This window comes from Dermacentor variabilis, chromosome 1 (assembly GCF_050947875.1).
Source record: "Dermacentor variabilis isolate Ectoservices chromosome 1, ASM5094787v1, whole genome shotgun sequence".
NCBI classification, from domain to species: Eukaryota; Metazoa; Arthropoda; class Arachnida; order Ixodida; family Ixodidae; genus Dermacentor; species Dermacentor variabilis.
In genome coordinates this window covers 153,417,089-153,430,034 of record NC_134568.1, presented here as the reverse complement: position 1 = coordinate 153,430,034, position 12,946 = coordinate 153,417,089, and the positions used below count along the sequence as shown (strand labels likewise).

The window sequence follows — 12,946 nt, the reverse complement described above, 5'->3', positions numbered from 1 at the left end:
TCAACATTCTGTAGTAGCGTGACCTTCAGTGGCCTGCCCTACTGTGTGGTCTGTACTAGCTGTGTTCTACTTTATTCTTTAGATCAGTCCGGTTGCTCTTACTTTCCTCTTCCCTGCCCTCCTTCCTATCCTCCATTTCTGTGTTGCTGTCACCTTCCTTCTGAAGAGTAGGCAGGCGTTGTGCCCCTTCCGGTGGCAGTTGCCAGCCTGCTCCTCACTTGCCTTTTCCGGTTAATTGTATATATGTGTTCAAAACAAATAATGATAATAATTCTAGCAAATGTAGCAATAACTGTTTCTGTAGGCATGCGCTTATTATCAATGACACGGCTGCAACAATACAGAGAAATCACGCCTGCCGCTGAAAATATTTCCTAAATTTCTGCGGGACATAGACTTATGTCGACACCGTGGACTATAGGCCTTTGGTACATGCAAGGTGATGAGGAATGAAACTGTTCACCGGGTGTGTCACAAAAACATTGCACTTCAGTAAATCTTGAACACAAGCCTGGTCTGACGAACAGCAAAGAATGTCCCCTCAGCTAAACTGTCAAACCTCGGTGATTTGTTGAAAACAGGCCGAGGCCATCCGGAGTTCGATTTGAATTGCCTTGAGAGTGTTCATGCGAATCACTCCGCCATCACTCGGGACCAAAGCCGCAGGTACGCTGCTTGTCCCATTGCGTAAGAAAAGCTCCACCGGCAAATCAGGGGGAGGAACAGAAGCCGACCAGGAGGAAGCCTCCTGGCCTGGCGATGAGAGAGACATTGCAGAGAAATAGGAAATTACTCTGGCAAGTTAACAGATGTTGGAACAAAAGGTCAGGTAAAAGACAAAGAACAAAATAAAACTGCCAGCTACTTGACCAGAGCCAGCGTTCCTCTTTCTTCCTCGTGCGAGCGCCTTCTTCTGTTTCGTTTTCTCTGCTCGCACTCGAGCCGATATTCTCTGCTCGCGCCGTCTTTATGTTGTTGGTCTTCTTTATTTTATTTTATTATATGGACACTCCAAGAGAATTTTTGCCGTCGTCGTCGCCGTTAGGTTCCGTATGTATTTAGGTGTATGTATGTTATGAGTCATGCTATGCTATATCGCATGCGGTATATGCGGGTTATATTGCCACACCATTCTATCCCTAAGGTTGCTCGTACCAGGTCTTACATTATTCACTAAGCAGTGATGCTTCATTTTATTGAAAAAGTTATTCTTAAGAATTTGGAGAATGCCAGTTCACAATGGATGGATGGAAACAACTGTATTTTAAGTCCCACAAAGTTTAACGACCGGGCTCAGGTCTCCAATGAGGGGACTTCGAGGCCTTGCCTCGTCGCCGCCTCTCGGGCCTGCTGCACTGCCCACTCTTGTGTGTTGAGGTTGGAACTGCGCAGAGCGGCGGCCCACTTCGACGCAAGAGCCTCCGGAGCTACTGCCATTTTAGCTGATATAACAGGACTCTCCCACAACATGTGTGAGAGCGTCGCTCTAGTTGCCTGACATAACTTGCAAAGAGCCAGTCCACAAACAAATGTGATGAGGCAAAACACCGACAGCACATACCTTTTATCTTAAATCTTCTCAGACTTAAATAATAACAGAGCTCAAACCTGAAAAATGATGTAATTTTTTGGCGCAGCTGTGCACTACCTCCTGGATCGGCTCAGGAAAGACGTTTGAAACATACCCGATGCGGAAAAGTGGTGTTGAAGTCGCTAAGAAAGACTTGGCTTTAATTAATAAACATTAATGAAATTGTGCCATGGCAGGATTCAAACGGAGGGCCCCGAGCGCAAGAGCTCGTTTTTACTTAGTCGGCTTACGCATATATTTTAATTCACACTGCCACTGCAGCTACGGGTCTTACACTTCGTGTAATATTCTAACCCGTTGCTATCGTATGAATTGCTTCTCCTGTATGGCGAAACTGAATATTTTCTTTGTAATGGCGTAGTAAGTTGAAGTATATTTGTAGGTGCTCGCAGGTCTGAAGCAAGTTAGAGAGCGATTAAAGTAGGGCATGCAAGCTTACAGGCTGCATTTACAACGCCCAGAAGGTACCGGGTGTAAGCGTTGGAGTTCGTCCATGTGCGGTAAGCTTCTGTGTCAGCTTCCGGTATCTCCGCCTGGAAAACACAACGCTCGTGCAAGGTCCGCCCGCGTCACGGCACAGATGCAGACAAGGAAAGCGTGAGCAACACATTAAATCTAAGGCATAAGCAGACGCGACGAGACACTCCATGCATGGAACTGTGTTTGTGTTGCCTCTACTTGTGCTCATGACTTTATTGCGCTAATTATGCACATAGTCATAGGCACATGAGCATCCTCTCCGGGCTTTAACTGTCACTTGAAGCAGAACGCAGCATTTTGCACCCTTAGGTGACTTACATACCTTGGCCGAATGATGCCGATAGCATCGCGTTCTTTTTTTTTTTTTTTTTGCTCGTAAGTGATAGTGACCTTGCTTTCACTCCTTGATAGATGGATTCAGTAAGCAAGTGTGCCTGAAGAAAAAAATTCAGCTTACAAGCATGGAAAAGCTGCAACGGTTGCATAATAGTTAAATAATTCCCGCATAAGTAGTTAATAACAGTAACAATAAATAAACTCCAGCAATCCCACATATTAACATGCGGTGACTTTCTGCAGCTTAGAACGGCAGAAAGTAAGTTGAGCTCGAGATAAAAAGCGCGTCTTCAGGCTTGGTATATCAATAGTAGTAGAAGCGCGTGCGTTATCCCCAGCCTTCGATTATCTTACATAAAGATGAAATATCATGCCTAAACAGTTATCTTTCGCGTTGGCCGGCGAGTGCCCCTGATTGACAGTTAGCGCTGCCTCTCTTGAGCATGCGCAGATAAGTTTTGTGTCTACCTTCTTTTCCCGTACTGTGCCAGCCTTCAGTTGATAGTCGACCTTTGTATACTCAGTTTCCCTCTTCTTGTGCCCGTGTCTGCATGCAAAACTTCGCACATGAACTGTTATGAGCTGATTTTTTTTTCTTCACCCACAACAGCGACTCGGTGGCTACGACGTTGCGCTGCTGAGGTCACAGATTCGATTCCTAGTCGCGACTACCGCAGTCCAATGGGGGCGGCATGCAAACACGCTCGTGTGCATTCGGTACATTTCAGAGAACCCCAGGTGGTCAAAATTAGTCCGAATCCCTCCGATACGGCGTCCCTTCAAAACCACTGGGCAGCTTCGGGACGTTAAGCCTGACAATATCTGATCTTTCTTCCTTATACCCGATGTAGGCTATGGACTATTAACTTGAACTATGTCGGCCCATATTCATACTCAGACAGATAGCGGGAACGCGCTGTGACATAGCGACACTTTGCTGGAGGACAGCAAAGAAAACCATCAGCTGACTACATGCGGCACGATCTTGCAATGACTGGAGGGAATTTCTGTAGCGCCCTTTTGCACGTGCGAGGAAGCTGCGCGCGTCCTCCCTGGCCGTGCGGAGAGGCCTTCGGGCGCCCTTGAGGCAGTGCACGACCGCGCGGCCCAATGATCTGGGCTGCGCAGTCATGGTGGCGGCGCGTCGCCGGAGCGTCGCAGCCCCCTCTCTATTAGCATCGGCATTCCGGCCGGGCGAGGAGCGCGCAACGGTGCCGACCGAGCAACGGCGGCGGCCGACCCTCACCCGGAAGAAGCCCGGGCGAACTGGCAGGACCACTTTTGCCTTTTTCGGCCGCTGGCCCCCCCTCCCGATCGTCGTCGCCTGCAAGGCCAAGGCCAGATTGGGGCAAGCCCGCTGCTCGGCCGCCCGCCGTCAGCACGACCGGCCGCGGCTCGGATGCGATGGTCCAGCAGGCGCAGGAGTCCGCACTCAGCGCCTATCAGCCGCGCCATCGAGCCTCGGTGAAATATCATCGCGATCCGGGCCGCCCTTATCTGAAGGTCAACCAACCGGCGGCCCTTGCCTCCGCGGCGCGGCGCAAGTCGAGCGCCCAGAGGCGATAGGTTCGCTGCGGCTCCGCGAGCACACGCCGCCGCCACTACCACCATGGCCCGAACCCGGCTGCTGCCCTGGCTGCTGGCGGCGCTCGCCTGCCTCGCCGGTGAGTGACGCTCGTCTTGTATACTACTGCCGGGGCACTACCCAATTGGGCACCGCCACAGCGACAAGCTCTGGCTTTGCCTGCTGCACGTAGTGTCTGAAAGTCAGTCTGCACGTGGCCTTATACGGAGGCCCGAGCATGTTTGTATAGTATGCGCCACCTATTTGTGGAAGGCAATATAGCGGTTAAGTCGTGCTTTACAACTTCGATGTGGGGTTATCCTACAAGAGCTGAGACAAGTGTGTCCGCAGACGCGCAGTCTTCTTGAGAACGATCCTTGTTTCGTCTGATGCGTGTGTCTGTCAATCGAGCGCGTAACCGCGTGCTGCAAGCGCGTTAAAGCATGGTTTTGTAGCGCCTTTTGGCGGCATCGGTCAGTGTTGATGGAAGCGCCCACAATGGTACACCGTGTTGTCACTCACGTGTGCGGTGCAGACACGTGCAACGCCACATGAGAGAGATCCCGAAGTGTGATGGTTAGGTATACGTATCAGCCAGCAGCTTTACGTTGACGCGACTCAGTCAATTCAAACCATGCTCAGTTCGTTAGCTAATGATGGCATTTTAAATTATTAGTACGCGTAAGTGGTGGTGGCTCCATGCGAAGATCTGCTATAGAAAAGGCACTCCCCGTTAATCACTGCTGGTTTCCACCAGAGAACTTGTACCAATAGCAGTATTTCGAGTATTTCGGTACGAAAAGGCGTCATGTGCTCCAATACTGCCACGATATCTGTCCGCGTTTACATCCACCGTGTACTTTGCGTTTATCGTAGCCGAGGTGTACTTAGCGTTTCCTTCCCTATTCAAATTTTCTCTCATCACGGTATTGAAAGAAAACTATAGTGCCGATGGATATACAGGAGAAAAAATGATGTAATCTGGGCTTATACAGGCGTCTTCTAAACCTTTTATTTATGACAGTGGATGGCTCTCACAGAAGCCAATGCCTCCTTTTTTTTTCTTTTTTTTATCCTGTTAGCAAAAAGGATTCTAGACATGATGCTGTGTCTACCAAAGAACGCAGCGTTAGCGCGCACTGCAGAGAGGCACGGATAAGTAATAACGGGAGCTCGAAATATACCAGCAGCTGTTGTGATTGTACGTTATTTCGTGGTTGAAATTGGCGCCAAAGGAGTGACGAAGAAGGCGGGGCCGTACGGCAATACCGGTACAAGCAGTAGCGAATGTCGTGGTTGGGATGCCATTCAACGTTTGACACGTTGTTAGTCACTGACCTTTATGAAACGATACTAGTTGCAACCGTGCTGAAATAGGAGAGCTACGACTTTGCTCACTTGAATTGGGTGCTCGGCACTTCCGCCCAGCATGTTTAGCCCACATGTAAGACCGCACCTCATGCGGCTGTTTTCGTTAAACACAACAGCTGCTGGTATACTTCCAGCTCCCGTTATTACTTATTCCGTACCGTTAAAGACTTCTTTCTTCTCGGCCGTCCTAGCGCGTCCTCTATTTCAAGTCCAAGGCAGAGAGGTGTTCGTAGTTGTATAGCAAATGTTGCACGCCGTAGCTGCACTCAAATATTACGCACCGACATACAGCGCAAGCTCTGGATTGTGTTGCACCCGATAATAGTCTTCTCTAGTCACCGTCCTTCCTCGGCCAAGCTGCTTTCAAGCGTGGCCTCTGTAATTGTTCGCAGCCGCACGCCACGACCGTTGAGCCGCGTTCTAAGCTCTGTCGATGTCGCATGTTATTTATTCAGGAATGCCTGTACGGGCATCTCGAACGTGAATGCTGAGCGCTGTAGCGTGTCGAGCGTCTCGAAATCCGTCCTGCGAGCGTCTTGGCACCCTCCGTTCCTCTGCTTCGTGTCTAGACGTCGACTACGACGATAGAAAACAGGACGAAGGAAGAAGGGAGGGGGATAGCTCCCTAGGCGAATTTCCTGCGCCTGCAGCGGAAACCAGCGGGCTTCGAGCCACTATCGTTTTCTCACCCGCCGCTATCTGTATTTTTCTGCTGCAGCGGGCCGCGAACTCCAGTTTATGCTGCGAAAGGGACGAGGCTCTTCTTAACAGTGAGCGGCGTCTTGAGAATTTTGTTTGCGTCAACTGTCCTTAGCTCTGTGGCACAGGCCGGAGCACCTTTCTTTTATATTTCTCTTTCAGCTCCCAAATATTATATGTCCTTAGCTCTGCGGACCTTTATGATGGGCTTTTCGAACTTGATGGTGCGATATAGTTATAATTTAGAGAAGTCGATAATTGTCGTTTATTATTTTTTTTGTTCCCGAAATATCACTTCGATGGCATACACCGATCTGCTGACACAGCGCCGTAGTTCACAACTTCACCCGTGCTTATTAAGGCAAGATTTTAATGGCGGTGCGCCACGTTTTTCTCGCTTACTCGTCCGCGTGTCCCGCGACAGAGCTAGCACAGTATGCGCATGCACTCAAGTGCGCGCACGCGAGCCTGCAGTGTGATGCGATAGCGCTGGATACGTGTGGCAGCTGTACGCGATAACGCGCGTCGCTGTCCCTCTGGCCGCGTGTGGAGCAGCGTGAGCAAACAGCAGATGCTGCTCCGGTTTCTTCGACCCAAAAAACAACCGAATTTCCAAGATGTCGGCGCCTCCTTTATTTTTTATATGAGGTTTTACGGGCCAAAACCACGATCTGATTATGAGGCACGCCGTAGTGGGGGACTCCGGAAATTTTGGCCACTTGGGCTTCTTTAACGTGCACCTAGATCCAAGTACACGGGTGCTTTCGCATTTAGCTCCCATCGAAATGTGGTCGCCGTGGCCGGCATTCGATCCGCGACCTCGTGCTTAGCAGCCCAACATCATAGCCACTAAGCAACCGTGGCGCGGGTGCCTCCATTATTAACAATTAAGATCAGCGGCGCCTCATTTGACGGCTTCGACTAGCTTGGTGAGTGATTATAAAACCCGCTCTCATGCCGCTTACAAGCGTTTATGAAGTCCCGGCTATTGATTGGTTAATTGGTCAATTCATTAACTCAGTCACCGACGAAACACCGATTCTTAAAAAAAAAATTGATACAAATGAAGGGCGTGGGCGATAACTGAATAAATATCTACCGAACTAATAAATACCTGGTCCAACCTCAGCATACAGCCTGCTTTTCACGAGCCCCATAGCAGTGTTCCATCATTGTCAAAAATGATTGTCATGTAGTTTCACAACGTGAAAGCGCGCTACATTTGTCTCGTTACAGTATTATCATGCAGGTGGTTAGCCGCAATCATCATCTGTTGCACTTCCACGTTAATTTTCTTTAAATAGTTCTTTTTATCACTCGTTGTCAAGAACCGCAATTGAAGTAAACATATTAGTCAAGGTTGTTGGTCTGCTGTTGGTGCATCAGATGGCCTGCGATGCTTTAAGCTGAATCTAAAACGTCAATTCCAAAACAAACTCTGCCTCTACAGCTGACGAGAATTCGGGATGCATATACCCGGTGTTTCAGCGAACAACTTCAATTTTTTTTTATTTCCTGTGGCAGATAGCACAATTATAGCCCATGAGCTGGTCTACTAGAAGAGGCGGACATGCACAAAAATTTTAATCCATAATCGACTGATTAACATAAATTCACTAATTAAGTTTTAACTAATCACCTTATGGCACATATTGCAATAATAGCGTGTGTCGCTGCACTGCGTATCCACTTGAACAGAATTGTGGATGACACCGTCTACGAGATATGCGCCGTCAAACTTGCGGTAAAAGTAAGTTCCACTTACTTTCTTAACAAAATGTGTGTTTATGCATTGAAGCACAAAAGGTAACTGGAACGACAATGCGCTTCTCTGCGAAGTTCGAGAATTAGTATCTCGAAACTGGTGTCATCCTGAGAATTCGTTCCAGGTGGGTCCGCCTTGCGAACTCCCGGGCTGGAATTTGTAAATTGCAATATGTGCCATATATATAAAGTAATTAGTTAAAAGCTGAATTAGTGATTTTTGTTAATTACTCTAATATGCATTTCAATTTTTTTGCAAGTAATGTGCGCCTCTTCGAGTATACCAGCTCATGGACTATAATTGTGCTATCTCTGCCACAGGCAATTTTTGAAAGTGTTCGCTGAAACACCGGGTGTATTGAACAGATGGTATGCTATATCTGGCGGCAGACACTTTGAAGACCCACTGCGATGGTGTCCCTGAAATATGGTGCTTTCCTGAATGATATGGTAAATCACTGCCACTCAAGGTCGTCCAGACGCCTCATAATGAGTGTATCAGTTCCTTTTCCCTGGCTTCTCTTCGCCGACACGTTCTCCTTCCACATGATAAGCTCCTTGTCCTGTTTTAAGACTCTCCACTCTGTGCACTCTTTTTGCGCGCACTTCTGTTTCACAGTTATAGTTCACGCGTAATTCTCGCCTATTAGCCCAGAGAACGAGCTGCTGGGGCACTGCGAGCGCCGCTCGCATGACGTCATGGCAAGCATTCACTCGCACATGTCGCCTGCTACAGTTCGGGCAGTGGCGGGCGCTTTCTGCAGTGTTTCCTTTTGTTCGCTCTCGTTAGCTATGCTGGTACACTTATGACGGTCTTCTCAAATATATTTTTACGATGTCCTTGTTCGTCAAAATTTATTGAAGGAGCTTATTTCCTAGGCAACAATATATTTTTCAAAGGCAACGTTACAGTGACGCCCGACGGAGCTGAGTCCACAGCGGTGCGGGTTTTTCGTGTGCAGTTCTACGCTCTACAGCAGTGGCTCACGTGGATAATAAAAACACATAATCGTGAAAACATGGGATAGAACAATCCAGTAAAGTGGCCATACTTGCGTCGTACAACTAGCGTGCAACAAACGCTGGCTATGACTTCTACAACAATTTACTTTGATTTTAACCCGCTAGAACTTGTTTTCTCGCGACGAGTATAGTTCATGGTAAAATATAGAATTTTCTCATTTATTCACAGAAACTTTCGGCAGTATGCAAGGACTAAACAATACTGCAGTCATAGATTCTGCCGGTGTCGTTTGCGTTTTGAACTGCTTCTCAATATTACGCCGTCTTTCACTGGTAATTTTAAGCGGCGGTAACTTGAAGTAAAACCAATTGAGGCTTTAAGCTGTTTACCGCTCGCAGAAAGGCATGGAACAATATTGATTCCCTTTTCAGTGCTACATACTCGCCCTACTCAGTTTTGAAATTTACAGGTGCTTGTTGCTTGGAGAACAGTTGTGAAGGATCTGCTTGGCTAAATTGACACAGCTGCTCGGCGCAACCTTTTGGGCGAAATGTGCCTTTCAGGCCGTATGGTTCCAGACAGCAAGAAGCCGAAGCTTCATTCATTAGTGGTATGAGACACATTGAAGATATCAGCATTCACCGAAGAAGATAAACAGAAAATCAAGTGAATTCATATGAGGCGCTTGCATATAGTATCTTCTTTATGAGGCGGGTATAGGAGCTGGTCTGATGGACTGACGAAGGAAATTGTTCTCAGTTCGTATAATTAAACACCACTGTAGTTCGAGACGTCGTGATGCAGACGGGTAGTTAGATTTTCCTGTTCCAGGCAGCCTAAGCGGCACTCTAGTGACTCGAGTATAACGTATGTATTCCAATTGGCGCTGTAAAAAAACAAAAAGAAACTGCTTCATGGTTTCAATTCGAAGTTGTAGTGAACAAATGAGTTTCGCCTACAATGCCTGCCTCACCATAACGCCATAACGACAGTCAGTTGCTTCTATTGACGTTCTTTGCGGTCCACCAGCTTTCACAAACTTTGTGAAAATCGCTATAGTTATCTGTGCGTATGTGTGTGTGACTGTATGTGTTAAGTGTTCATCTCTGTATGTGTAATAATCATCATCCAGCACCTGGAGTATATAGCATGTCAGGCAAGCAGCCAGGCTAACATCTCCCGCATACCATTAATTAAAGCTTGCATCTCTCTATCTGTCCATTGCGGGATGTGTCTGCCATATTGTCGATAAAAGCCACTGCAGGTCACGCGTCAGAAACAAGTCGGAAGAAGAAATGCTTGAGCAGACGCCTTGAGAAGAGGCATCGTGCACAGCCATGCCAAAATAATGACTGTGCGCACCTCAGTGTATGGGAATACATGAACCACTACTGAATGAGGAAAAAGAAAAACCATATGAAACATTCGATCGCTTGTAATGGCTAGGATCTTTTCTTTTATGTGATTGCAGTACCATGCATGACGCGTCGTCGTGTTAACCGTCATGAACAATGCATATTCTGGGTGGCTGTTTCCGAGAACGCTGAAAGTAGAAGCACTTTTTTTTTCGTACGAACATTCACCCCTACCTCTTCCATTTACGCATAATTACAGTGCCCACATTCGAATAGAACAACTCATCAGAGCAATGTGAAGTTTGAAGAGAGCTTCGCAGGCAGTATCTTATTCTAACATACCGGTTTAACATAAAGTTTACACCAAATACTAAGATTGCTGTTCCCTTTAAAACGAAATATCTGCCATAACTGAATACTAAATGAATGTTACGTTTACAATGAAACACCTTGCAAAGTTTTCCCGTGCAGAATTTGAAGACATTCTCTTTTGCACAAAATTTATGGACAGACACGGCGCACCTCTACATAGCTTACAATATCCTAGCAGCAAATTTTCTTGATTCACGCAATTTCGAAAAAGAAACTGCAGTTGAAGTGTGACAGCAGGAAGCAGTCAAACTACCTTTGAGGAAGTACGGCAGGCACGCCCAGTACTCTGAGCATGCACGAAGCCAACGAACGCGCGCGACAGCCGAGTGAGCCGGAGCGAGCGGCGTCCTGGCCGTGACGTCACTCACGAGAGGGCTCTACCCCAATTTCTCGCGCCTAATAGGGAAATCAGGGCTAGGGGGTAGAACTCGAAAAATTAACTCGGCGGCATGAACAGCAGGCGTGGTCACATAGCTTATTGTTTTCTTTCCCTCCTTAATCTGGAGTGCAGTGCAGTTGCCTTTAGAATAAAAAGAATAAAAAGAACGGTGAATGCGATACGTTTAACCTCGCGTAGTCCATGCCAAAGCCTTACGCTTCTTTTTCTCAGAAAGTATCAGAAAATTTTCGTCCAAGGACCATGTCCTATATGCGCAAGATAAATATAGGAACGAGAGGAAACTGTATCGCCACACTTATCTCTCTTGGCGCGTTCAAGTCAGGCACTCAGCTTTTCTGAACAGCCAGTAGCTTTTTGGCAAGAGACGTACTGAAGAAGACATATCGCCATCTTGAGCTCGTGTCTTGCTTGCAATCTCGTAGCATTCTCGCAGCATATGTCAAGCCTACATCGCAGCTATAGACGGCAAAAACTGCTTTCTCCGACGCTTTCACGATGCAAAAGAGACGCAGTAGTTTAGAGTGAACTGTTTCTGTTTTGGGAGGTTCCAAGATGACCTGTCCCTGAACCTTGTTCTATCCTAAATAGGACAGCTGCTTTCAATTCCACCATGTTCTCAATATTAGTTACGCCACGTGACACGTGCCGCGAACTGTCTTGCATTTTAGTTTCAAGCGATAGGAGATGTTTATTGCCTTGGGGATGAGACTGCGCTGTTCGAACTAGGGCGATGGAATAAATATTTCACTGCCCCTGCCATTGTCGACCATATCAACAGCGCGTACACCGAGGAATACCTCAGGGGCCCCCTCGCGCGGGTCACAATTTATACAAGCGCTAAACCGATGACAAAATTGCGCAAGCTAGCTGTCCGTACCAGGTTTCTAAGCAAAGAGTTTCGCACTGCTAAGCGAGAAAGTTACCGCATACTTCTGAGTATGTGTCGTCATGTGTGCGGTCCCTCAGCCTCGAAAATTATTTCATATGCCACATACCGCAAAAGTGATTTGCTCGTGATATTCAGTAGGCTTCCTACAGCCGAGCTTCCCTCCAATTTTCTTTTATATGCATCGATTTGTGTTGTACTCCTACTTGTTCTAATGTATGCAAGATACCGTCAGCCAGTGTTCACTTGGTTAGACAGACACCGAATAAACTTCCAAAAAGTTTAATAAACCGCTGACCCAATAAAGATTAAAGGGACTCTAAAAGAGACCGTAAGTTTAAACTGATAAAATTTGTTTTCAAAATTCGATTTTTTCGATGCGCATGTGTCACGGCAAATCTTGGTTGATATTTGGACGGTGCCATGCACCACGGTTGAGTGGTCTTTCCTACATGCTTTAGCCCATTTGTTAATTGAGAGAAACTGAAAAAGAAAAGCCGCGGATAGTAGCACCCTGGTTTTAAATTAATATATATGTGAATATATATGTGTATGTGTATGTATATGCATTTTTCATTTGTGATGAAGCATTTACTCAAAGATATCGGAGGCCACAAATAGGTCCCCAGTCAGCTCGTTGCCGTATACTGTGCCATGTCCTCCCCAAAGTGGAGCCGATGATATTGGCGGCCCCAGCAAGGAACGCCGCCAAATGTCCGTGTAGCACTGCTTGTGTGAGATGCCACGAAAGCTGCCTCCCGACTGCAGGAATCCTGACGTCGTCCATGGCTATTGTCTGATACTGAAGCAAGGCGCCACGCGTATACATGCGCGATGGGCACATTGTTGCCCGTCGTGTACTATGTCTCTGCGCTGCCCTGGTCCGCTGGCGGTCCCCCGAAGAGGAGTCATGCGCCTTTGCGACCTTATCAGCTGCTTGCAGCCCAGGACATATCTTGGCCGATCGGCTTGAGTGCTGGGGAGACCCCTTGACCAGAGGGCTGTGCGGTCCCTTTCAGGACACGTTCTAGATAACGAGGTGATATCGCGTATCGAGAATCCATAAGCCGAGAGTTCTGTCTTCAAACATGCCTGCTTCATTGAAGGGACAGTCACACTGATGCACTGGCATCCTTCCTCTTGAAACAGACGCAAGTGTTCATG

General features: G+C 47.4%; 1 protein-coding gene across 2 annotated transcripts in view; it reads left to right on the top strand.

Annotated features, from left to right (window-relative positions):
* Window positions 1-3,601: 3,601 nt before the first annotated feature.
* Mtp (microsomal triacylglycerol transfer protein) overlaps window positions 3,602-12,946 on the top strand; it is a 50,527-nt gene continuing 41,182 nt past the window's right edge. Inside the window, exon 1 of one of the 2 annotated variants that reach the window (XM_075697716.1) lies at window positions 3,602-4,071. In XM_075697716.1, coding sequence (XP_075553831.1) covers window positions 4,017-4,071 — 55 coding nt within the window. In that variant the 5' untranslated portion in view covers window positions 3,602-4,016. The remainder of the gene's footprint in view (window positions 4,072-12,946) is intronic. The other variant, XM_075697722.1, reaches the window with a different exon arrangement.